The following is a 27,606-nucleotide window of genomic DNA, read 5'->3' as shown; positions in this document are numbered from 1 at the left end:
ATTTCTATTTTAAGTAATAATTTAATTGCCTTTCTTTTGGATTTCAATTATATACCAAGTATTCCATTTAAATCTCCAAACTCTGTAAATTAGAAATTAAAGTATGTGCATTTCTGTTTCGGAGACTGAGGTAAAGTTATGGAACTTACCTAAGGTTCTGTGGGTTCAACCATAGCCTTCCTACCACTTCCACACATTCACGTAATACAGGCGGTGCCATTCCAGAAGGAGGATGTGGAATGCCTTTTCTTTTGTTATATTACCATCATTAATCAAATATTCGATACAGAGTATAAATAAACATAACCCTGGTAGTGGGCTCTTATCAGTCATTATTAGAATTTAAGTTCATTTAATGAGGTAGCCATTAAGTGCCTGCTTAAGTAAATATTTGCAGGGTGGCTTTGAAAATGGAGTTCTGTGCCTCCCTCTATAACTTAGTAACTTCTGCAGGGTTTGCATCTTGTTTCTGGCCCTAGTAAAATTTTGTGTATGTACAGGCAAGCCATCCAATATGTAAATCTAATTCGTGTCTGGACTCAGAATGATGTTAGCTTTCCAATCTTCCCATCACCTCGTCTCCACTCATCAGTATTTCTTCTAGATGACTTTTCTCTAATGCTACCCCTGCTCTGTGTCTTCCCACACCTGTTCTCCTACCAACTCCCACACCATGGCCATGGAGCTACAGAAGGGGGCAGGATGGTGGGGAAGCTTCTAAAATATCACACAAGAATGGTCTCCAAGTTGGCATTGGTTGTGTCTTGCCAACAGTACTGAGGCTGCCAAAGCAGAGGCTCCAGAAATAAAGAACAATGAAAGTGTAAACCTAAGGCTTTATTCCTCCAGATTAGGTTTTTAGAAAAGCAAAAAGTAAAATTTAAAAGAGTCCGTGTAAAATAAGTATTTTGTATCTCCCCCCTGTTTTTAGTTGGTAGTTATCAATATATACTTAAAAAAAAAAAAAATCCTGTGTGCCTCCGGGTTGCCAACGCACTGTCAGCATATCTGGAGTACTTTTATTATTTACTTTTTCAAGATACAGTATCAGGAGCCATAAAATATTGTTTACATAATCTTTGGCGAAAAAGCCATGCCCAGTGAAACCCGCTATAGGAAAACCTCCTATCAGTTCTTTGATGTAGACTTACACTCTTTTGCGTGGTACTTCCTCTTCATGAATATGAGGAATTGATCATTATCGAAGTGTTAAAAATTTGTGGAAAACTTATAAATAACTACTCAGTATTCACATCATCTGTGGGCCATATTTCCCAGAAAATAAGTCATGGAAAACATGAATGCAATTGTTAAGATGTGTAATTTATTAAAATGCTTAAATATTTCTTCAAAATTTTACTCTTTTTTTAAAAAGAATTATATATATACTTTATATATGCATTTTATATATGTTTTATGTGTATTCTATACATGTTTATGTATGTATATATATGTATATATAAGTACAATATATACATATATGCTCTGAGTATAAATACAATATATACATGTATAACAATTTGTAGGGTCCAGTATCTAGAATATATAAAGAACTCTTAAAATTCAATTACAATTTAAAAATGGGCAAAGGACTCGAATAGACATTTGAAATATCCAGAACAGATAAATCTGCAGCAATAGAAAGCAGACTGGTCGTTGCCAGAGGATAAAGGAAGGAGGAAATGAGGAGAAACTGCTCAATAATAGAGAGTTTTATTTTGAAGTGATAGAAAAGTTTTGGTGCTAGATAGTGGTGATTGGTTGAGCAACATTGTAAATGTACTAAATGCCATTAAATTAGTCACTATAAAAGATTTGATTTTGTTTTGTGAATTTCCTCTCAATTTTTAAAAAAAATCTATTTGGAAAAGCCTCATTTGTAATGATTTTTGTATAAGTAATCTATAATAATTTTGGTATCATTTCTAGAATCAGTAAACTTAAGCTTTCAATAGATGAGTATATTCCAGGAAATTAGGTTGTTGGGTGTTTTATAAATATTTATTTTGATCCATCCTCATTGCTAATGGGAGGAATATTTTCATTCTCAATTAAAGAAAAATTAAAATTTGCTAAATCTATTTTAACCAGTTATCATTCACACCACCACACCTCTGGGCACAGAAGAGAGGAAACCTGTAAGAGTCACTACCCACCTCAGTCATTACAGATCCATACCTTATACCTCATGAGCAATCAAAACATTTAGACCGCTCAAATACCAGAAATTCCCTTGTCTGACTTTTAAATTCTGTTCTTCCATCTCTGTCTCAACTGCTCTAGGCACAGTGGCTCTTTCAAAGCAATGTTTTCCAATACCTAACCTCAGGCTGCCACCTTCTTGGTCCCTCCCTTCCTGCCTCCTCAATAATTTTCAGGAAAACAGTAAGAATGGGCTCTTCTTGCCAAGGCCTGTCCCACTACTATGCCCTGCTCTGAATCTTATGCTCTTTTCATACTCCCAGATTTTTCATCAGAAAGTGAAATCTGCAGCACTTTGAAAGGGTGAAATCTTATTGTGTGACATATCCTAAACTATGGATCTGACTCTTAAAAAACTGGGATGTCCAGTTTTCTTGGAAAGCAGTTTGGAAGGCCCTCAATATATTAAACATAGAGTTATCATATAACCCAGAAACGTTACTTCTAGAATTCTTCTTTAGAATTCTTCTAGAATTCTGCTTCACCTAAGAGAATTAAAAACACACACCAGACAAAAATTGTGTACTTGAATGTTTACAATAGCATTATTCGTAATAGGTGAAAGTGGAAACAGCTCAATATCCATTGATTGACAAATAGCTAAACAAAATGCAGTATATATATTTAATGGAATATTAGTCAGTCTTACAAAGGAGTGAAATACTGACACATGCTACAACATTGATGAATCCTTTCTAAATTAAGTAATTAACAAATTTATTTATTCATTCATTCACTCATTCATTCATTTATTTGAGAGAGAGAGTGAGCAAGCACAGAGTTAGACAGAGAGGGAGAAGCAGGCTCCCCACTGAACAGGGAGCCTGACTCAGGGCTCCATCCCAGGACCCTTAGATCCTGACCTGAGCCAAAGGCAGACAGACACTTAACCACCTGAGCCATCCAGGTGCCCCAAGATTGAAGAATCTTGAAAATACTATGCTAAGTAAAAGAAGTCAGATGCAAAAGGCCACATACTAAGTGATTCCATTTATGTGAAATATACAGAAAATGCAAACATATAAATAGAAAATAGATTAGTGTTCATTAAGATCTGGGAAAGGAACAACAGGGAGCAACTGCTAATGGGCACGGGGCTTCTTTTGGAGATGATGAGAAAAGGTCCGGAAGCAGACAGTGATGATAGTTATACAACATTGTGAATGCACTAAAAAATACTGAATCATACACTTCAAAAGCTAAACTATAAAATACCTGGAATTGCTAATTGTTTAGTCTTTAGACGTCTTGCTATCTTAGTCATCTGGTAGCTGTGAATGGTTTCAGACAGCAGTCAAGGCAGATTCTGCAGAGGTTATAAGATTTTTCCTGGAATCCCACCACTTCTTTCCAGTCTTGCTCTAGAAAGGCAGTGTGGTCTGGATTCAAATCCAGATGTGGCTTTAAGCAACTTGATTGCTTATCCGAAGCCCCCATCTCATTATTTGTAAAAGAGTCAAACAAATTCAACCCACTGTGTCTTGTAAAAGTCAGGCAATAATATATTCAGAGGGCTTTGCCCACAGTAGGCATCCAGTACCTGGTAGCTCTTTCTGTTATATTAAGGGATTTGCTCCACATTTCTGAAGTCTGAAATAATCTGGCTTTTAACAATTGAAATATATTCCATCTCATTCAAAATTATTCTTATTTTCTAAATTGATTGCCTACAATTGAGACTATACGAATTCCAGGTGAAAAATGAGGGAAAAAAAAAATAATCACCTGATAAGGTCGGTGGTACTACATGATAACCACTGGAGGGAATGGCTGTGACACTTTGAAGTGTTCAGTCAAATGTATCCCTGAAATTGTTTTATACATGATTCTTCTCATAAACATTGACTGTCCTAAATGATACATTTATGTAGGATGAATGCCCAGAAAAAAACATTAGATTCAAATTGGTGCTTAAGAAATCAAATCAAATTTTAAGATGTTCATTGAATCCCCTTTTTTGCAGTGCCTTATGTCTATGTTGAGAGGAAAGAATGCCCAAAAAAGGTACAAGAGCCAGGGTCTTTGACTTGTAGAGTTTAGTGGATCAGTGCTTGTGGAGAAGGATGCTAGTGATCGTGGACCAGATCTATGAGATGGGGTGAATCCATTTTTCGACAGCATTAGAAAGGCCCGACTAATAATACTCTGGTGGGCTCTATGAGAGAAAAAAATTTTATTAAAGTAAAGGTAAAAAAATCATTTTCCTCTGAAAATGTGCCAACAAAGAGATGATTTACTTTTCAGCAAGAAAGAGTCAGGATTAGAACACAGTACTGGAGACTTCTGGGCCATAGAACTGTTTCTAAGTGCAGAAACAAATTATTTTTGGTAATTTCTTACAAAATAAAATTACAGATATTAATTCTTTGTGTTTTAAGAATAAAACAGCTAAACAACGAATTGTAATAAAGTGAATAAAACTTCATTTTAAAATAGGATAATAGCCCAGAGGGCTTTTTAAATTACCTCCCACTCTGATTTTATTATTTTAATATCACCAAAAAACAGGGCATATCTTTACAATACATCAGATAAAACGTGAATTGCCAGCACTGAGCAAGTTTCAGGCAGGGGGCAAGTCTGCTTATAAAGCATAATGAATAGAAAAAGTGTTTATAACTCCATTTTGCATTCTCTGCATTTTTTTAGGATACAGATTTCAAATTTTCATTTTCTAATGGCTGAAGTTACTTCCTTTTACAGAAGCCTTTGAAAAATTGCAATGTTTTAATTGGTTCACATTAAAGACTCTTAGAAGCTTGAAGAAAAAAGTCTTTCCAGATGAGCAAGAGGTTGGATAAATGTAATGACATATGGTTTGTTTTTTATAGCTACAATATGCGAAAAATAGAAGCATAACACATGTATTCAATGATATATATGTATTTATACATATAAATATATATTCTGCTTATAAATTATGAGATAAGATTATTTTGTACAAATGTGATTTTGTTTTCTTTCTCTCTCTTGTTCCCTTTATGAATAAAAATAACAAATGAAACTTAGAACAATTTTAAACATCTCATTATACCAGGGATCTAGCAAAAGATAAAATCAATGTATGCAAAGCCATGATGCGACACAGTCCCCTGCTCAGACTTGTGAGCGGGTCTCTCTATAGGGTCTCCAAGCCTCAGGGCAGGAAGACTGTCTGATGATCTTAACACTGAATATTCCCTGACCCAGCAGGCTTCCTCTGAATCCTTCCAGATGGATGGGTCACGAACTGTTTCTTCAATGTTCCTCAGTAAGGATACTTCTCACATCCTCTGGCAAACTCAGAATATCCCCTGGAAGATCTTCCTTTACAGCCCCTGGATCCCCGAGCCCATCAAGTCCCTCATAAGCAGGTAAAGACGTTTGATTATCGCATTCTGTGTACTCAGTTTTTACATTTTCAAAGGCTACGGTCAAATGAGTATGTTTTTTCCTTCAAAGCTAAAAAAAATTAATGTGAACTTTTCTCTCATGTACTATACCTTATTTATGTATATATGTATGTATTTATCTATTTATTTATTTGTGAAGGCTCACACCTCTTTTCAGAAGACCATTGTTGTGGAAAGGAGTGTTCTAACCTAGAAAGAACATGGCGTATGGAGAGGATTACCTCTGAGAAGCAAAAAGGAACCTCAAACTCAAGGCAATTTTACCCATCACCCCTGAGTTTCTATAACAGAGCAGAGGCATACCTACCCTCAGGACAGGCCTGGGAGAAGATAGAGGAGGAAGGAGCTGTAATCATCATTCCCTTACCTGTGAATGGTGGGTCCCTTACACTACCTTCCCTGTAGTTCTTTTTCTGTTATTCAGCTCCTGTCCTGTGCCTCCTTTCACCTCCAGGTTTTGTTGCTACCATGTGTCTCCAGACTACATTGATTTTATCTAGCTCATGCTTTGTAACTAAGGGGTCAAACTCTTCTTTTTTCTTAAGGTTAAATTGGTAAATAACGTTATATAAGTTTCAAAGGTACCACAGTGTAATTCAGTGTTTATATATACTACACAGTGATCACAAGTCTAGTTACCACCATCCATGACCATTAAACTGCTCCCCTTCACTCCCCTGCCTGCCTCCAATCCCCTTCCCCTCTGAAAATCACCAATATAGTCTCTATCTATGAGTTTATTTTTATTTTCTTTGTTCATTTGTTTTGTTTTTCAGATTTCACATTTAAGTGAAATCATATGGTATTTGCCCTCTCTACCTAACTTAGTTCACTTAGCATAGTACCTTGGAAGTCCATCCACGTTGTCACATATGGCAAGATTTTGTTCTTTTTTTATAGTTGAGTAGTATTTCGTTGTGCGTGTGTGTGTGCATGTGCACATATTCCATTGTGTGTGGAATCCATTCATTTATCGATGGACACTTGTTTCTATATCTAGGCCATTGTAACTAATAATCAGCATAGGGGTGCATATTTTCAAAATGTTTTCAAATTAGTGTTTTCATACTCTTTGAATAAATACTCAGAAGTGGAATAACTGTATCATATGGTGGTTCTATTTTTAATTTCTTGAGGAATCTCCATACTGTTTTCCGTAGTGGCTGCACTAATTTATATTCCCAGCAACAGTGTAAAGAGTTCCATTTTCTCCACAACCTCTCCAGTACTTGTTGTTTCTTGTCTTTTTGATAATAGCCAGTCTGATAGATGTGAGGTGATACCTTATTGTAGTTTTGACTTGCATTTCCCTGTTGATTAGTGATGTTTAGCATGTTTTCACATACCTATTGAACATCTGTCTGTATGTCTTCTTTGGAAAAATGTCTATTCAGATCCTCTGCCCATTTTTAAAATCAAGTTGTTCTTTCATTGTTGAGTTGTGTGAGTTGTTTGTATATGTTAAATATTAACTCCCTATCCGATATATGTATATGTTAAATATTAACTCCCTATCAGATATATATCTCCCATTTAGTAGTTGTCTTGTGTTTTGTCCATGGTTTCCTTCAACGTGCAGAAGTTTTTTAGTTTGATGTAGTCCCATGCATTCCTATTTGTTTGTTTTTGCTTTTGTTGCCCTTGCCTCTGGAGTCAGATGCAAAAATATTCATCAGGATATTAGGGCTTACCACTTGTGTGTTGTCTTCTAAGATTTTCATGGTTTTGGGTCTTATATTCAAGTCTTTAATTCATTTTGGGTTAATTTTTCTGTATGGTGTTAGATAGTGGTCCAATTTTATTCTTTGCATGTGGCTGTTCAGTTTTTCAACACCGTTTCTTGAAGAGACTGTCTTTTCATCATTTGTATATTTTTGCCTCCTCTGTCAAAGATTAATTGACCATATATGTGAGATTTTATTTCTGGACTCTATTCTGTTTCATTGATCTATGGGTCTGTTTTTATGCCAATACCATACTGTTTGGTTACTATAATCTTGTAGTATAGTTTGAAATTAGGGAGCATGATATCACCAGCTTTTTTCTTTCTCAAGATTTCTTTGGCTATTCAGAATTATTCATGATTCCATACAAATTTTAAAATTATTTGTTCTAGGTCTGTGAAAATACATTGGAATGGTACTGGAATTTTGATAGGGATTTCATTGAACCTATAGATTGCTTTCGAGACTATGAACCTTTTAATAATGTTAATTCTACCAGTCTATGAGCATAGAATATCTTTCCATTTATTTGTGTCTTCATTTTTGTTTTAAAATCTTACATCTTCTCTTTCATGTCTGATTTTATTTTTTTGTGCCCTCTTTTTCCCACCTTGGTGAGTCCAGTTAAAGGTTTGTCAATTCCGTTTATCTTTTCAAAGAACAACTCTTAGTTTTATTGATCTTTTCTATTGTCTTTAGTCTCTATTTCATTTATTTCTTCTCTAATCTTTATTATTTCCTTCCTTCTGCTTAAACTTTATGCTTCTTTTATTCTTTTTTCCCTAGTTCCTTGAGGTGTAGAGCTAGATTATTTATTTGATATTTTTCTTGTTTGTTGAAAAGTAAGTTATATTTAAACTTCCCTCTCAAAACTGTTTTTGCTGTATACCACAGATTTTGGACTGTTGTATTTCCATTTTTATTTTGTCTCCAGGTGTTTTTAAATTTCTCCTTTGATTTCTTTGTTGAACCATTAGTTGTTCAGTACCACGTTGTTTAATCTTCACATATTTGTGATTTTTTCCAGTTTTCTTCCTATAATTGATTTTTAGTTTTATACCATTGTGGTCTGAAAAGATGTTTGATATAATTTCAATATTTTTAAGTTTATTGAGACTTCTTTTCTGACCTAATACACTAGCTATCCTTCAAAAAAAAAAAAATAAGAGTTTATTATCACTAAAGTAACCTTACAAGAAATGGTAAAAGGACTACTTTAAGCCAAAAGGAAAAACCACAAACTGGTAACTACATATAAAGGTAAAGATAACACTGTCAAATGCAAATACCTAATAAAGTTAGTGGATTAATCACTTGTAAATCTAATATGAAGGTTGAAAGACAGAAAATACTAAAATTGTAAGTATAATAGTTAAGAAACAAAATAAAAATCTATACATACATACAAAGCAAAAATCTATAGTAGATACACAAATGACAATGAGAAAGGAATCCAGACATAACACTAAAGAAAATCACCAAATAGCAAGGGAAGAAAACAAGACAAGAGAAAAGGAACAGAGAGAAACTACAAAAACAGCCAGAAAATCACCAACAAAATAGCAATAAATACATTCCTGTCAGTAATTGTAAATGGATTAAATGTTCCAATTAAGAAGTATAGAGTGGCTGAGTGGACAAAAGAACCAACCAAGATGCATCTATGTGTTACCTACAAAAGACTCACTTCAGATCTAACAACACACACAGACTGAAAGTGAAGGGATAAGAAAAGATATCCCATGCAAAAGGAAGCAAAAAGAAAGCTGGTGTAGCTATATTTGTATTAGACAAAATAGATTTTAAAATAAAGACCATGATTAAAGACAAAGAAGGGTATTATTGTGTAATGATAAAGGGGTCAATCCAACCAGAGGATATAATATCTGTAAATATTTATTCACCCAATATAGGAGCACCTAAATCTATAAAGCAAATATTAACAGACCTAAAAGGTGAAATGGACAGCAATGCAATAATAACAGGAGACTTTAATTCCCCACTTATATCAATGGATAGATCATCCAGACAGAAAAGCAATAAGGAAACATTGGCCTTAAAAGACATATTAGACCAGATGGACTTAATACATATATACAGAACATTCCATCCAAAAACAGCAGAATATACATTCTTTTCTAGTGCACATGGAACATTTCTTTTTAGCTACTTGAATATTCATGCTACTCCCTCTGGCCTACAAAATTTTTGTTGAAATATTAGCTGATAATCTTACAGGGGTTCCCTTTTATATAGCAAGTTGTTTTTTTCTTACTGCTTTTAATATTCTCTCCTCCTCTTTAATGTTTGACAGTTTGATTATAACTTGTCTTTGTGTGGATCTCTTTGGGTCCATCTTGTTTATAACTCTCTGTTCTTTCTGGAGCTGGATGTCCTTTTCCTTCCCCAGTTTAGGGAAGTTTTCAGCTATTATTTCTTCAAATAATTTTTCTATCCCTTTCTCTCTTCTTCTTCTTCTGGAACCACTGTAATGTGGATATTATTTCATATGATGTTGTCCTACAAGGTGAAAGGTCAAACTCTGGCTTTCAAAGGAACTGATTAATTGGTGCTAATGCCCTACCCCACACTTATTTTATTATAGTTTTCATTTGACTTATTTTTTTTGGAAGATTCATACTTACGTGGTATAAGCAGAATCACATAATAAATCCTGTTTACTTATCAGCCAACTCAACAATTGTCAGTATTTCGTCATGCTAATATGATTTATACTTCCACCAACAGCTCTTTTTATTTTTGTGTTTTTAAAAGATATTATTTACTTATTTACTTATTTATTTAATTTTATTTTAGCAGGAGGGGCAGGGAGGGAGAGAGAGAATCTCAGGCACACTCCACACTGAACATGGAGCCTGATGCAGGGCTCTATGCCAGGACCCTGCGATCATGACCTGAGCTGAAAGCAAGAGTCACACATTTAACCAACTGTACCACCCAGGAACCCTCTCTTTTTAAGTTATACAATTTTTTTTCTTTTAGTTAAAATTTATATAAATCAAATTTATATAAATCTGATTTTTTAATCTTAGTTTTGCCTGTTCTTGAACTTCTAAAAAAAGATTCGTCCAGTATGCAATGTTTTTGTGAGTCCTCACTCAGCATATCTGTGAAATTCATCTACATTGGTGTCAGTACCAGTTTTTCATTCTTTTTTGTTATTGTTGTTCAGTAGTATTCCATTGTATCAATTCCATACCACAGTTTGTTTAATATTTTACTTTCTGATGGTTGTTTCCAATTTTAGCTAGAAAGCTCCTGTGAATGTTTTTGTGAGTCTTTTTGTAGATAAATATTTTCATTTCTCTTAAGTGAAATTACTAGGTCAAAGGGTAATTGTTTAGGAAGAGATACTTAACCTCTTCCCAAAGTGGTTGTGCTCTCACTTCTTTTTATATTGTATTTCTTTGTTATTTTGAATTGATAATTAAACCAAGTGGACAAAAAATCCCCAAAGTTTAACAAGTATATATTGAGAAGTATTCTTGGCATCTGTTTCTGTCTACCTCACTGGTCCATATTGCAGCTAAGTGCTTCCATTAGTTTCTTGTGCATTCTTCCAATTATTTTAAATGCAGTGATTAAATAAACATATATTTGTCCCATTCCCTCTCCTAACTCAAAAGTGGCCTACTATGTATATCCGAAATGCCCCTCCCTATTTTCACCTAACAACATATCTTAGAGTCTTTCTATATTGGTGAATAAAGAGCTTCCTCATTGTTTTTTCTGAACCCTGCTCTATTGATGGTTCCAACTTGTTATTATTATACACAATGCTGCAATGAAGAGCCTTGTACCTATATCATTACATATATATGTAGTAATAAAATTGGGATAAACTTTCAGAGTGATGCTTTAGCCTTATGAGGCCAGGGGTTATAGATATTTGTAATTTTGTAATATTGTCAAATTGTGCCCTCAAACATGCTGTAACATGTTGTGCTCCCATTGGTCATGCAAGAGAAAACTCCTTGTCCATAGTCTTGCTACCAGAGAGTAGTGATCTTTGCCATTCTCAAATATTTCAACCCAACTATTCTGAACAGCTTAGCAAAATAAACATACAAAACTCCTGTAATCCATGATTTCATCAGGGGAGGTCCTAAGAAGAACCCACTACATAATTTGTGGGGCAAAGTGCAAAACAAAAATGCAGATCCCTTGTTCAAAAGTTATTAAGAATTTTAAGATGATCGGAGCAGAGTATTAGGCCAAGCACAGGGCCCTTCTAAACATGTGATCTCTTGCAACAGCATAGGTTTTAAGCCATAAAAGTTATCCCAGGTCCTAAGCATCATAAAGAAGGCAAGTAATCTTTGAATAAATACCTTATTTTACCTTAAAACTTGATGCGTATTTTTGTACTACTCCATATAATAATTATGTTTTATATTACTTCTATCAAGTCAAACTGATGTTTCAGGAAAGTATATCATAGCTATGATGTGGCAGTGCCCCCTGGCAGCCATCAGGTACCTCCTATAGTCTGATGGGAGAACTCTAGATGGCATATGCCATAATTTCCCTGCTTCCAGACAAACTATTTAACACTAGTCATTTAACTATAAGGACCCCACTTTCTCTGTCTCACATCTGAATGACCAAATAACTGTTGTGATGGGAATGGAAGGCCAAGTGGAAGCTGGTGTGGGGCAGTCATTGGAAGAAGATCTGCAAGCCCTCAATTGTATTGATGTTTGTCTTGATTTCTGATAATATGATGTCCATCAAGGAGACTGCTCTGCCCCTGCTAAGTAGGAGAACAGTGCTCTGTACAATGAGGCTTGGAATGCCTCTGCATTTTCAGAATGTTTGTTATTAATGGTATTGGGGACAGCCAAGAACCAGCGTAGGGGGGCTGGAGATGAAGCCAGAGGATATTTCCTCAAAGAACTTGGGATAGTCCCTTCTGAAATAGTAGAAAGCAAGTGCAGTGGAGGGAAACAAGTTTTGTAGTAAGATATTGGGAGGGAACAAAGCCAGGTGCTGTGTTAAGGGCTTTATAAACAACATCTCCAGACACCTCTGCCCCCGCCCCCACTCACTGCCTCCTCCCCCATTAGGACTGCTCCAGAAACAGAGAACATATGAAAAGAAGATAGACACAGAGGACTGAAGAGACATCTATTCAAATAGGCAAAGAGGAAAAAATAGAACTGAATGTCAAACAATTACTACAAATATAGCCAGTATACTCAGGAGGGAAGAGGGAAGAACAACTCCATAGTAAGCTTATCCACACTTTAAAGCCATTTCTCTGTTTTTAAGTGTTAATCCATACTGTCCAGAGGAGGGCCACCTTTCTTGCTCTTTCGCCCCCCCTGCTGGCAGTGCTAAGAAGCAATCCTCCCGTGAAAATACCAGCAAGCGTTGAGAAGATAAAGAAAACAAGGTAGGTATTTTATGCAGCCATACTTCTCAGACTTTAATATGCATATGAATTGCCTGGGAATCTTGGTAAAATGCAGATTCTTATTGGGTAAGTCTCGGTTTGGGCCTGAGTGTCTGCATTCCTAGCAAGCTCCCAGGTGATGTGGGTTTTGGGACCACACTTTGAATCACCATCAGTAACCACCAGCACTAACTCTCTTCTTCTCTTCCTGAGGTCTCCCAATTTCACATAGAACTTATCTCTATGGCCTTTAACTGGCTGTACATCCAACAGTGGGTCCAATCCACAGGGGAAAAATTAGATGTTTCTCCAGTTGCTTCCACGATTTACTTCTGTACGAGTCATCTGCTTTGTCATGCAGTTGATGTTATCCAAATACTGGAATCTAGCTAGGAGATATGGCAATGATTTTGTCATATGGAATCACAGTTTTTCTTACAAGAATCTTGTGACCAATCCTCTCATTTTGCAGGTGAGGAAGCTGAGGCACAAGGAGAGTGTGTGACTTGACCGTGGTCCCACAGTTTGTGGACAGCAGCCAGACCAAAATCGAATTACACCAACACTGTTCTCATGCTGCCTGTCCAGGTCATTTTGCGTTTTTCTCTTTCTCTAAAATGGCCAAACTCACATCTGCTAAATCTTATGGATCATTAGAGTCCTAAGTGGCAGATCACAAAACTCGGGAAATGTGACAGTATGCATCTCATGTCAAGAGTTTTCCTCAAATTTGTTCTTTTATGAATTAGTGTCGGGGTCTCTTATCAACACAGTTAGTCTTTTTTTTTTTTTTTTTTTTTTAAGATTTTATTTATTTATTTGACAGAGAGAGAGCTCACAAGTAGACAGAGGCAGGCAGAGAGAGAGGAGGGGAAGCAGGCTCCCTGCTGAGCAGAGAGCCCAATGCGGGGCTCGATCCCAAGACCCTGGGATCATGACCTGAGCCGAAGGCAGAGGCTTTAACCCACTGAGCCACCCAGGCGCCCCGACACAGTCTTTATGTATCCATCATAAGAAAAAAGAAGTACGAGTTCCTGTCTTATTATCATCACCTATCTCGGATGTTTAATCCTCATTTTGCTTTATCCTTTCTGCCTGAATCCAATTTGCTACAACAGGACACATTAGGTCTTAAGTGATATTTTTTAAAATTCCCCTCCAAAATAATACAAATTAATTCCATAGGGTGGGGATGAGAAGGTTCTTTTTGAGTATGTGTTGAGTGAATGATTTATTATTTGGATAGGTGATAGAATGAACTGGTTATTGCATTCAGATAACTGTCTCATAACTAGACAGCAAAAGAAAGGACTTGTAAGACCCTCCAATGAGGCCCTGCTCAGAGTGAGATCAGCCATAAACCATGTAATTTCCATGTTTGATGGGGTTGGGGTTTTTTTTTTTCTTTTCTTTTCTTCTTTTTTTTTTTGTCTTCGGCATCAGAATTCACTTTAGAGTACTTAAGTGATTTTCATGCCTGACTGAGAGTGAAGGGTGAATTTCCAAATTGCCCTTTTCCATTCCCAACAACAACAACAATGAAAAGAAGCAGGAGAGTAAATAAAAAGTTTCCTGGTCCCAGAGGCCCCACCCAGCATACGCATAGAATGCAGATGAGCAAAGTGAGTAGGCGAGTGAAATCGTTTGTAACAAAAACTCATTATTTACAGATGAGAAATTTATATTGTCAGCGTAATATCTGTGAGTCTGAACAACGCTGAGAGTATATAAGCCCAGTGGGCTCGGCTGCACAAGTACAGGGCTCAGGACAAAGCACATCCAGAGGTCTGAAAAGGGGGCTTGCTCTCTCTCCACTGCTCTGTTCCAGTCAGAAGGTAAGATGACCAGTGAGGGACCGCAAGACTTGTAAATCCTGCTTGAGGTGCTGTTAGGTATTTTTAAGGGGGCAAAGTATTATGAATGAAGTCCTGTTCTTTCATCTTAAGCCTTATTGCTATTAGTTCACGGGGACAGAATGGAGATGAAAAAGTGACATAAAATGCATTTATGTATATTTAATTCAACCTAGTGAAGCTGAACAGTGAATGGGATAACAATTCCATGCAAAAATATAAAATAGAAAGAAAGACAAAGATTTTGAATCAATGCCCTTGTTATAAGATTTAACTGTTATGAGAACTGCATTTTTAAATAAGTGGTAACATTTTGAAAAATAAATATTTTCCTTGAGTTTGATAAATGTGTATACTACTTTGAACAGAAGGCGCCTTTTAAATTCAGCAGAAATGTGTCCATTAGAGAAGCTATAACAGCAATTGCTCCTTACCAATGAAAACTTATGGTTTTCTAAAAGAGCAGAATCAACATCATCTTTCAAATATTCAAATTTCTGATAAGTCTATCAAAAAAAAAATCAAGTCCATGAAATCAGCTCTTTGTAAATGAGACAGAGCATATCTGGTGCAAAGAAAAATATAGTCAATTATTGGGAAGGCTTTGGATGGAACTGAGTAAAACCACTGATTAATAATTCCTTACTATGTATTAAAAACCAATAATAATAAATAATATATCTAAAATGTCCACATTCTGAAATGAAATTTTAGTAAATCTCTTCAGGAAAAAAAAAACAACACAGATGTTCTAAAGTACCTATTTAGCTTCTTAAGGATGAAGAACAATTTTACAAAGATCCTCAATGGAGAAAATGATGAAGTGGTGTGTTTTTGAAATGAACCAACAGTTTGAAAAGTATCTATTTGGCCTCCAATACCAATGTATTTGGGAATATAACATAATGTCACCTTCTCGAGGTCTAGGGTTTATCTTCCTAAAAGACTTCCTACACAAAGAATGCTATTGTTATGGTATTTTCCTCTAAATTTGATTGGAAATGTGTGGGTCTTAAAAAACTGCAGATTCTCTCTTTAGGCTACCGGAAGGGGGGTGATTAAAATTCTCTTATTGAGTAGGAGTTTGACCTAAAATGACATAAATACTAGCTTTCTCAGTTGTGGCAGTCAAACAATCTTATTCTTAAAATTTTCACAATTCCATAGGCTTCCACTAAATGAAAATAAATGATATTTTTAAAAAGCAGTTCCTTTTTCAGTGGAACTCATTTTATTGTCTGTAGAGGACTTCACATATTCACTTCTGTACTGTTGCTTCTCTTTAGGTCAGTTCCCATGGTGGCAGAATCCCACCTGTTCTAAATCTGCCTCCATAGAACATATTAGAAAATATTGTCAAATTTTTTGCAACTTTGTGTAGAAGGAATTATTTAGGACTAAACTGACTTTTTTTTTTTTTTAAAGATTGTATTCATTTATTTGACAGAGAGAGATCACAAATAGGCAGAAAGGCAGGCAGAGAGGGGGAAGCAGGCTCCCTGCTGAGCAGAAAGCCCTATGCAGGGCTCAATCCCAGGACCCTGAGATCCTGACCTGAGCTGAAGGCAGAGGCTTTAACCCACTGAGCCACCCAGGTGCCCCCTAAACTGACTTTTTAACAGTAAGGTAACCCTAAAAAGAAATGCTTGCTTTAATTTTTTAAAAATTCCCCAAAGCCCGAACTTACAGTTAAGAATTATAACCAGAAGACACAACCTGCATATGTGATAAAGTTTCCGAAGTTTGCCAACTAGGTAAGCTGAAGTGGAGCAAAATGCCAAATTAGTAACTTAATACTGATGAATATGTAATTCCTATTTTGTTGCTTTGTCTAACTGACCACTTAATCCACAAAGACAATACTTCAAAGAAAGAAAAAAACATACCATTGCAGGTACTATGGTGTCCATGTTTTAGCACCAAAGACAGATAGTAAATATGGCAAGAATGTTCAAGAAAAGATTGATAGTTTAAAATGATAATATCTGTAAAATCTTTCTTTCAGACCAAATCCCATGTGCTAAAAATACTCATTCAAATTATTTATGGATAAGTATAATCAAACTTGGATTGAATTCCCCACTTCTTAAGGTAGACACGGTCCGTCTCAAAAGTAACAGAGAGAACTCCAAGACAAACATCAGACTCAAAGTTTTCATGCAGTTAAATAGAGGAGCTTGCCCTGTGGGGACACGCGACTGCCCTGCATTCATATTGATCCCCACCCATCCACATTGCCTCATCATGTCCTTGGCATCCAGCGGCTTCACAGGGCATCTGCTTGAGCTATGAAGACAAGCAAACAGGTGTATCGTACAACCAGGCCTAGGGTGTCAGTAGCAGTGAATGACACGTCCTGGACTAAGTCCAATTATAAAACAACCTGGGGACTTCCAAGGCTTCAGAAGCAAGCATTAATTTTCTTTATGACAGTGATCTCTTAGTTTCTTGGTTGTGATTGTTCAAGTTGCCAGAAGCATTAGTTCTTGTTGCAAATTGCTTGTCTTTAAAATGATTTTTCCCTTTAATTTAGAACAGGTCAAAGCACCCTAAAATACCTCAAATCTGTTGGTCGCTTTATAATTACAAAGTCTAGACCAAGTTACACTATTTAAAATATAAATGAATAATACATCTGAACCGACAGCTGGTATGCCAAGTTGTAGCCTGAGGCTGCTTTAAGATGGTTGAAATGCAGTATAATGTAAATGCTTGGAAGTGGAGGACTATTAATTGAAAGCCAGACTGATAGTGAAGGGGGTGGCATTATGGATAAGGTGCCATTCAGGCTAACCATATGTAGCATATCATCTACAGTAGATATTTTAAATGTTTATCATGGACATTTTTAATTTCAAGTCTGGAAATGAGCCTTCTAATCATTAACACAAGTGTCCTACACTAATGAAAAAGCTTAGCTGGTGGTACACATCTTTTTTTTTTTTTTTTTTTAATTGGGTGGAACATATCTTTTGTAGCCTTTTTGTCACCAAACAAAATCTGGGGGAAAATAGAATCTACTATTTGAAATTAAGCAGGGAACATGGTCAGAGTAAAATTGGTGACTAGCTAATTCTTTTTAGTTGTAATATTTACTTAGTCAAAATCGAATTAATTTAATCTGATGGGTTCAAATACGGTTTGTGGTCTCCCCCCTGTCCCCCAGTCCAAGCCCCTGACTCTGTGTTCCCACAGGCAGCAAAAATGAAAAGCATTTACTTTGTGGCTGGATTGTTTGTAATGCTGGTACAAAGCAGCTGGCAACGTTCCCTTCAAGACACAGAGGAGAAATCCAGGTATTAAATCCTTAGATTTGAACTAATGTAATATTATGGTTAGAATAGAGCCCGTAAAGGCTATAATTAGTGAATAGGTCTGAGTAAAATATTCTGTACGTTTTCCAAATGTTCGAAGTATCGTTGTGATAAAGGCTTTTCTGCAGAATAGATCAGAGTATGTGCTATCTCACAACCAAAGGGGTGGTCAATGTTGAAAATCTGTTACACAGGAAATTATAGCTCTTTGACATCTTCAGCTGATCCTATCTGTTCATTACACACTGTAGAGTAGATTATTTTAATTATTCATACCAACTTTGTGTCTCTTTTACTCCTTTTAAAAAATAATGGTTGGTTGCTAATTGTGAAAGTCGTATGTGTTCATGATAGAAAATTTTTAAAAACATGAAAAATTTTTTCAAGTACTCGAACTTCACTATTCAGAGAAAACTACTCATAATTCTAAAATTTGGTGTATTACTTTCCTGTATTTTATGTGCACTATACAGTGCACATAAATATTATGCACTATACATTAAGTATATCCCAGATACTATGCTTTTTTTCTATTTTTTCTTTTTCATTACATTTTCAATTCTTTCTTATGTCATTAAAAATATCTATTAAATGTATGACCCTTTAATGACTGCATACTATTTCATCTCATAAATGTGTAATATTTATCTAGTTATTCTTCCTTTATTGAACACTTAAGAATTCTTCAAATTTTCCCACAAAGAATGCCGCAAATAACATTTTCCCCCTACCTTTCTTACTATTTTCTGAGGATAGATTTCTAGTAGTAGAATTACTATGTCAAAGGGTTTGAATGAGTCTAAATTTTTTATATTATCTTGCCAACTTGCTTTCCAAAAAAGTCACACACATACACATTCCCATCAGCAGTATAGAAATACTTCTCTCACACTATCCTCCCCAGTATTTAATCTTTACTAATTTGACAGGTAGAGATAGTAACTCATTTCTATTTCTGAGTATTAATCACATTGAGTATTTCCCCAAATTTACCATGCCAACCAACTGTTGATTACTGGCACGCATATTATCCACCATACAGATTCAAATTACCAAGTGCACTTTTCTTGTCTTATTTTTTTGTGTGTGTGTTTGTCTTTCTTCCACCATTAGCTACCTTATAACCAGTAACTGAGCTACTTGTTTATATTAATATATCCAAAAACACAATTAGGGACATAAATCTGCTGCTTGTCCAACAAATAAGGTATAATTTTTTACTCTTTTAAAATATTGAAGACATTGAACTCTTTTGTCATTATTAGTGTAAACATGAGTAGATGCATTAAGTGGGGAAAAAAAAAGATTTCTTTAATCCCATTTCAGAAAAGAGAAGCCAGTTGAAAAATCTACTACTAGAATTCAGAATCAGAGTATATTCAATTCCAATAGAAGTGTGGAATTCCCATGGCAAGCTAAAGGTGTCTCTGAACTACCCACTGAAATTCTCAAGACACCTGCCTTCCAGCTTCATATAGTGCAGTATTTTGTAAAGAAGATGCTGTTCAAGGGATGCTACTCTTGAGAAGACATTTATTTGCACCAATTACTGTTCTTCACAGATCATTCCCAGCTCCTCAGACAGACCCGCTCAATGATCCAGATCAGATGAGTGAAGACAAGCGCCATTCCCAGGGCACATTCACCAGTGACTACAGCAAGTATCTGGACTCCAGGCGTGCCCAAGATTTCGTGCAATGGTTGATGAGCACCAAGAGAAACAAGTAAGGATCTGAACCTGGTCCAAAAGTTGCACACAAATGTATTACATAAATATGTCTAAAATTTCTCCTGACTTCTTCTTCTTTCTTCTTCTTTTTTTTTTTATCATGCTCATCAAAGCATGCCCATAAACTCTTCCAATTTTGATGATTTTCAAGGTTGGTTATGCTATCCTTTGTATTATTCCTCTGAATGCCCTCCCCACCCCACCCCTTCAATTCTCTTACCTACCCTCCAATGGGACATAGATTTTAAATGATATTCCCAACTGTGTCTTGACCCATTTCCCTTTAAAATCGAAAGTTGACCTTTATGGACCTAAAGGTTAGGATTCTAATTTCTGACCAAAGGATAGAGCAAATTCAACATTCCCTTGAGGGTTCAAACTCATGACTGTGATCACATTAAAAGTATCCTCTAGCCAAGTTATCATGGTAAGGAATGGAAACAGATGCAGTCTTTTTCTTATAGAATACAATCCAAGATACACATTTAAAATTACAGCCTAGCTGCACAGCATAAAGAGAGAAGAAGGCAAATAAGAACACAAGCCTATCGTAAGGCATACATTTTAATGTTGGATTTTCTTTGACAGTGTTGGGTTTTTTGCTACATCTAGGCTACTGGAGGAAATCATCCGCAAGGGTTTCACAGAGATGGTGGAATTTCACAATTTCTTTGGAGGGTGGCCCACAAGGGGAAGGGAGTTATGCATACAAAGTAGCTGAAGGAATCTAAAAATCAGGAAAAGGGCATGGATTTGTCTGGATAGAATAGAGAAGGGAGAGAGGAAGTGAGAGCAAGAGAGTGAACAGAGCCAGCAGGAGAAACAGGAGTGGCAGAGTGGTTGACCTAAAGGTCTTAAAGTGGAAGTTGCAGCTGCAGGGAAGATGGCGGTCACGGCCAGAGCAGACACTGGGAGAAGTCTCTGCCAAGGGCCACAGATGAGGCCATTGGTAAAATGTGGGAAATCACAAATTTGAGAAAATGAAAACATTCCCTAGGAAGGGAATGCCACAACGTGGTAAACTAACGGAAAACAATTTTTTTGTCAGGCGATTTCTGTTGTGTGTTTAAGATCAACCTTCTGGAACAATATATGTAGGGGAAACTGAGGGCAGCTTGTCCCCTTTTACACAAAGGGCTCTGCACACCTTTGGAGGGTGAAATGGAGTCCTCTTCTTAGCTTTCCTCATGACTGGCCCATCACACATTTCCTTTAATCCATTATCATGTGGTCATTTTGATGATATTTTGAGATAATCCTTTGCTTTCCTTTGCACCATCTCATTAACTTTGACCCTTTATGGACTAATAACAAACAGCTGCCTTGCTTGTAAGTAGCACAGCACAGTGCAGAACCCAACATATATTGAGACTGAAGTAAACACAGCTTAATGATCAATGGCACAGACAAACAGGGGAGGTGAAAATGGGTGTGCTGGGTAGAGTGGATGAGGTTTAGCCTGCCTTGGTTGTTACTAGCCCTCTCCCATCAACCTTGGATCCAGATAATTAATGTAGCTTCAGAATGATCCCCTGGCCACCCTCATCTCCCAAATCTTCCTAAGCCCCTTCTACATAGGATCCCGAACCCAGTGCTGCACTGCTTAAAGGTGAGAACCATATTGCTAAAGAGACAGATCTTCAACTTAACTTTCACATTTCTTTCAGGAATAACATTGCCAAACGTCATGATGAATTTGAGAGACATGCTGAAGGGACCTTTACCAGTGATGTAAGTTCTTATTTGGAAGGCCAAGCTGCCAAGGAATTCATTGCTTGGCTGGTGAAAGGCCGGGGAAGGCGAGAGTAAGTCTGTACATTCTTATTTAACATTTTTTTTTTTTTGCATGATGCTGAAAACTTAAACTACACTTATCTATATATGGATCTGGATTACAGAAGCAATTAGTATAGTCTCACAAAGTGAAGAGATAACTTGAATTGGTGGGACACAGTCTACAAAAGTCTATTCTGTTTTATTTTTTTATAGCAAGTGTTAATAATATTTATAATTAATAATCATCCTCTAGTATAGTTGAGTTATAATGAGGGTATTCATTGGTCAACCCAGAACACTCTTGATAGCAAAGAGAATGTTTTTGGTAACTGTACCAGGACAACAAGCTTAAACTTGAACTGTCTCGGGAAAACCAGAGATGAAGAAAGAGAAGACATAGTGCTGAAACCTGAAAGTCTGACTGTAAATATTTACAGGTGGGATCCCATATACGTGTGTGTCAGGATTCAGGTAAAAACATGATGAAGATGAAAAGGAACAAAACTTAAGACATGTAATGAAACACCACTCAATGTACAGATAGGTGGAAACACCCATAGATTTAACGATATGCCCATTTTTTAATAGGGCTGTCATACAGACAACCACTAAATTGTCAAAGTTGAAAATGAAGCTAAAGCCTTTTGGGACTTTCTTGGAACTTACCACAACCAAACAGATTCCTGAACCATCTCATTTTCTCCTGATCATTTTGATTGACATTTGAAATATGAGAGGCAGGAAATTCATGTTCAACTCTTTTTTTTTTTTTTTTTTTAGTGAGATTTAAAACAAGCTCACTGAGACTTAAAGAGATCGTAGACAAAAGGAAACTAGTATTGTCACTAACTTTTAAAACATGAATGATCAAACTGATAAAACTCATGGTAAATAGTCACTTACAGATGAGGATATTTTATAGTGTTTTAAAGTAATGCCAAAAATTCTGCTTTACTAAACCATTCAAAAAGAAAACATTGCATAGACTAAGTTTTAATCCCTTCATACTGCACTTTGCAAGGCTGTTCAAAATAATCACTAGTTTTAGGAGACAGAACACATTTTTTTGAGTTATAGACAAATTAAGTCTCAGTAATAACATCTGTGTTGCCAGTACACTAAAATCTTCAAAGTAGCCTGGAATATTGAAAAGGGCATGAAGTTACACAGGTTTGGTTTCCCCTCCCGGCCCTACTCTTTCCTACCTAAATCATTCCCTTTCCCACATTTAGGGTTCTATGAGGCTTTTTCCTAATAGGTCCCTGGAAATAGAAACTGTTTCTCTGGGATCCTCACTCGAGTTACCAAGGATAGGCAATCAGTAAGGACTTACTTAAAACATTCAACCAAGTCCTCATTTGACCCTTTTTTTCTCAGTTTCCCAGAAGAAGTTGCCATTGTTGAAGAATTACGCCGCAGACACGCCGACGGCTCATTCTCTGATGAGATGAACACGGTTCTTGATGATCTTGCCACCCGGGACTTTATAAACTGGCTGCTTCAGACCAAAATCACTGAGAGGTAACTGTATTTTAGCTGTTTCTGAAAACCACCAAAACTTCCATAAATATTATCACACAGGCTACAGGTTGTTCTCTATATCAGGGAGAGAGTCTTTATTTTTGTCTCTTGGTATAGAATCAAAATTAGGAATCATTAAAGAAAATATTATTATACTCATTTTTGACCATTACAGTCTTCTCCATTCACCCGTCTATTCCAAAAACATTTCCCGAGTTCCAACAAGGGACAAGCCATTAGGAACACAGATATGAATAAAACACGGATGTGTTTAGTCATTCACATATTAATGTCACATCAAAAATCACTATCTATATATAGACACGTTAGCACTAAGTAAAAAACCAGTACACACACATTAGATACTGAATATAGTAAACATTGTTGTAAAAATCTGAACACCAAAACTTAACCACTTATCTTGATAGGTTATGATTGCTTTTTATAATTATTCATAAACTTTATATTTCTTAATAAGAGAATTTTAGGATAAGTCATCTCTGATTGCAAATGTTTGAAGAGTTCAAAAGACCAAGGGCTTTGTAAGATGAAAAGATTGATGAACAAGTTTTATCAAAACAAATCACTGAACTACTTCTTGGATAAATTAACTTTATCATCTCGGTATTAGAGCTGTGCTAAATCACTGCCATTTTTTTTTTTTAATTCCTAGGAAGTAAGTAAAATACTCTTCAAGATCATCTTCATATCACCAGCCAGCCACGTGGGATATTTGAAATTTCAAGTTCTGTAAATTTAAGACATGTATTCTGAAACCATATTGCTTTGCATGCCAATAAATAAATTTTCTTTTAATGTTGTGTAGCCAAAGATTGTACATGGAATAACCATTGTCAAAATATTGCTAAAATACCAACTTTAAAATATGAAAATGCAGAATTCTCTCATTTTCTTATTTTGGATGAAGTTCCCTAACCTGCTTACATTAGCAATGAAATTATTTTTCTGTGGTCTAATTTGTACATATAAATTATTTTAATCATAATATATCTGCATTTTAATGGTAGGATAAGGGAGGACTAGTAGTCACAGTGGTAAAACTGGGAAGAGACATTCCTCTTGAAATATTTGTCATAAAAGTGCTCTGCTTTCACTATATCGAAGGTAGATAAATAAAATTTTCAAGCTTCTTCACTATGGTCTGTTTTCTCTCTTCTTCATGACCCCACTCCCCCCAAACACCTCTTCTTCCTAAGCTCATAGCCCATGAGCCAAATCTAGTGCCCAGACATGGCTTGATGATTTGAATGGCTGCAAGGTGCTTTACCATTTTAGGCCAACACTGAAAAATCATTGTATTTCTATATAAACATGTCCACTTCTGGCTTACCTTTTAAAAAATAGATCATCGGGCAATATTAAACCTACAAGACAAGTCTCTTCTGGACATAAGTACCAACTGCCTCCTTCTAAGGAATCACATACTTTTAGTCATTTTTGTTTATCTTAAAAAAGAAAACATAACAGCTCTTAGTTTTGTTGATCCTTCCATTGTTTTTCTGGTCTCTATTTCACTTATTACCACTCTGATCTTTGTTATTTCCTTACTCCTGCCAACTTTGGGTGTACTTTGTTCTTGTTTTTCTAGATCCTGAGATGTAAAGTTAGGGTTATTTATTTGAGATCTTTCGATTTCCTCAGTACAAACATTTGTCACTCTATCCTTCCCTCTAAGAACTGCTTTTGCAGCCTCTCATGCATTTTGGTGTGCTGTGTTTCCATTTTCATTTGTTTCATGATTTTTTTTTTGTAATTTCCTTTTTGATTTCTTCTTTGATCTATTAGTTGTTCAGGAATGTGTGGTTTAAGTTTCCACATACTTGTAAATTTTTCAGCTTTCCTCTTGTTATTGATTTCCAGCTTCAAGCCAGAAAGGATAGTTGATATGATTTTGGCCTTCTTAAATTTGCTGAGATCTGTTTTGTGGCCTATTATATGACCTGTTCTGGAAAATGTTCTATATGCACTTAGGAATGTGTATTCAGCTTCTGTTGGATGGAATGTTCTAGAAATGTCTTAGGTCAATTTAGTCTAATGTATGGTTCAAGTTTAACATTTCCTAGTTGATATTATATGTCTGGATAATCTGTCCATTGCTGAAACTTGGGTATTATGTCCCCTGCTATGACTACATCATTGTCTATTTCTACCTTTAGATATGTTAGCATTTGCTTAATATATTTAGGAGCTCCTATGTCAGGTGTGTGTATATTTATGACTATTATATCTTTTCAATGAATTGACCCCTTTATTATTATTTAATGGCCTTCTTTCTCTCTTGGCTTAAAGTGTATTTTGTCTGATGTAAATATAGCTACCCTCCCACCTTCTTTTGGATACCACTTGAACAGAACATCTTTTTCCATTCCTTCACTTTGAACCTATGTGAGTCCTCAAAGTTGAAATGAGTCTGTCATTGGCAACATATAGTTAGGTCTTGGTTTTTTATCCATTACAACTACTCCATGCCTTTTGATTGGTGAATTCAATCCATTTACATTTAGAGTAATTGTTGCTATGTAGAAACTTACTAATGCCATCTTATTCATTGTTTCCTGGCTGTTTTGTAGTTCAATTATTTTTTATCCCTCTGTTTCTGCTTCCCTTTGTTAATTGGTGATTTTCCATTTTTTTTCTGTTAAACACAGAATGGCTCTATTAGTATAAACACACACACACACACACACACACACACACACACACACTATAAAGTGCTAAGAAACTTAAATATTTAAGTCATAACAAGGGGGTGCCAATTTGACATCCAGAGCCCACAGAATGCTTGAAGGAGGTTACAGCAGATTCTAATTCCACAGTGAAGAGGGCATTTTTGGAGGGGAAGAGGAGCCAGGTGTAACAGTTTTTCAAGTTTCCTTTTCTCATCAAGGCTTATGGGAGGCACTCTATTCAAGGGGAGCTGTGCCATCTCATATTCTTTAGTCAGGTCAAAACTCTCAAAATCTAGAGGATTTAAGGGAATGAATTTTTCAATTTCTGGATCAGCATCATCCAAGGCAGGAACAGAGCTTCTTGCTTTTTCCTGATCCTGTTTCACAGAGAAGGCTGTCTTGTCTGTTTGAGGAGCCCATTAGTCTTTACTGACATTTCTGTTATGTTAACAGTTCTGGCAGCTTTAGGTAAAACTTGTGGAGCACCAAACATTTTGCCAACACATGGCATTGAAACCTTGGTGTCCTGTCTAAGGCTCTGGCTGAAGTCCAGATTCCAGTCCATCCTTGGGAGCTACACAGGTACCTGGATCCCCATTTCCCTCAACAACAAAGATCAGCATAGCCATTCTGGATTAGACAGGGCTCAGCTTCTTTTTCTGTTCTGATTCCCCCTTTTTTATCTTTTGTGAATCTACTGTAGGTTTTTGCTTTGTGGTTAACAGAAGGTTCACCTGAAAACATCTCATAGATAAAACAGTCCATTTTAACTTGATAGGACCTAACTTCAATGGCATACGAAAGCTCTACCCTTTCACTCCTCCCCTTTTATATCTTTGATGTCACAATTTACCTTCTTTATATTTTGTATTTGTTAGCAAACTGTAATAGTTACATTTCTGTAGATACGTTCTATTGTATTATTTTTCATTTCATTCGCTGATTTTTTTCAGCTCTAGAATTTGTGTTTTGGCCTTTTATGATTTCGATCTCTTTGCTAAATTCCTCAATTTGTTCATATGTTGCTTTCCTGATTTTGTTGAATTATCTTCATGTTTTCTTGCAGCTTGTTGAGTTACCTCAAAACAGCAATTTAGAATTATTTATCAGCTAGATTGCAAAATTCTGTGTCTTTGAGTTCTCAACAATTGGAAGATTATCTTTCAGTGATGATATGTGTCCTTGATGCTTCTTCATGCTTTTAGAGTTTTGTATTGCTGCTTTCACATTCGCGGTAGTAGACACCTTATCAAATTTTTACTAGTTGCCTTCAGATGGGATATATTGTTCGTGGTCCTGTTATTATGAGAGGTTTCTCTGACCTTCTATAGTTATACCTACTCCACACTTCTTACTTCCTCTCATGGAAGAATTCTTAAGCTTTTGTCTTTGGTTCTTACGCACCGTGTGGGCTACCGGAAACCTATCTTTTGTTTTCCAAAAGGTGGCGCTACAGCTCAAGTTTGTGATTTCTCTCTAGCTCGTAAACCCTGGTCTGATTTTCTGAGCGTGCTCCATTTAGCAGAGCTGACTCTCCCACACACTGCATTAGGGAACACATACCAGGGACCAGACATAGAGTTGAACAAGGTGTGGATTTAACTCTTGGGGCATTGAGAGTGCCTGTGGGCCTGATGCGGAGATGTCTACCATGTTTTCTTGTATGCAAATTGTGGTCTTTACCACTCCAAAACCAATGTACCCATGATGACTTAAAAGGCTCCATTTGGAACTGAAATTTGGTTCAGAAACTGTATTCTCATTAGATTAGAGTCAAAAGCTTGAGAACATCTCTGTATGTTCCAGTTAAGTGGCAGCCTTCAGAACCATGGTATGTCCTACAAAGGAGAAATAGTCAACTAAGAAAATTGGCATGTGGTTGAGTTGAATGGAAAAAGGGAGGATAAGACAGAATGTGAGTCAAGCCCAAAGGAATGTTAAAAGTCAAAAGCAGAGAAAATTAATTTTCCCTTAAGTTCAAGAGGCAAA

General features: G+C 36.1%; 1 protein-coding gene and 1 pseudogene across 3 annotated transcripts; one reads left to right on the top strand and one right to left on the bottom strand.

Moving 5' to 3' along the window:
• The first annotated feature begins 5,253 nt into the window (after positions 1–5,253).
• Positions 5,254–24,065, top strand: GCG (glucagon). 3 transcript variants are annotated; one of them, XM_032880275.1, is made up of 9 exons: positions 5,254–5,555; positions 5,734–5,970; positions 13,207–13,322; positions 14,405–14,569; positions 17,783–17,883; positions 19,464–19,625; positions 21,298–21,435; positions 22,784–22,927; positions 23,601–24,065. In XM_032880275.1, the coding sequence occupies exons 5-9, from the start codon at positions 17,792–17,794 to the stop codon at positions 23,605–23,607; spliced, it is 543 nt and encodes a 180-aa protein (XP_032736166.1). In that variant the 5' UTR covers positions 5,254–5,555; positions 5,734–5,970; positions 13,207–13,322; positions 14,405–14,569; positions 17,783–17,791; the 3' UTR covers positions 23,608–24,065. The 3 variants fall into 3 exon arrangements, with proteins under 3 accessions (XP_032736166.1, XP_032736168.1, XP_032736167.1); XM_032880277.1 differs by lacking the exon at positions 23,601–24,065 and having other exon boundaries at positions 22,784–22,931; XM_032880276.1 differs by lacking the exons at positions 5,254–5,555; positions 5,734–5,970 and adding an exon at positions 12,715–12,734.
• Positions 24,066–25,671: 1,606 nt separating this feature from the next.
• Positions 25,672–26,246, bottom strand: LOC116880862 (annotated as a pseudogene).
• Positions 26,247–27,606: the final 1,360 nt, after the last annotated feature.

This window comes from Lontra canadensis, unplaced genomic scaffold (assembly GCF_010015895.1).
Source record: "Lontra canadensis isolate GAN:19392208 unplaced genomic scaffold, GSC_riverotter_1.0 scaffold69, whole genome shotgun sequence".
Lineage (NCBI taxonomy): Eukaryota > Metazoa > Chordata > Mammalia > Carnivora > Mustelidae > Lontra > Lontra canadensis.
The sequence above is the reverse complement of the archived record's forward strand: the minus strand, read 5'-3'. Positions and strand labels throughout refer to the sequence as shown.

What these genes read in the sequence shown, in the direction of transcription:
- GCG (XM_032880275.1), top strand. Translation starts at nt 17,792, where the DNA reads ATGAAAAGCATTTACTTTGTGGCTGGATTGTTTGTAATGCTGGTACAA. An exon ending in GACACAGAGGAGAAATCCAG is followed by an intron (nt 17,884 to 19,463) that starts GTATTAAATCCT and finishes TGTTCTTCACAG; the next exon opens with ATCATTCCCAGCTCCTCAGA. An exon ending in ATGAGCACCAAGAGAAACAA is followed by an intron (nt 19,626 to 21,297) that starts GTAAGGATCTGA and finishes CATTTCTTTCAG; the next exon opens with GAATAACATTGCCAAACGTC.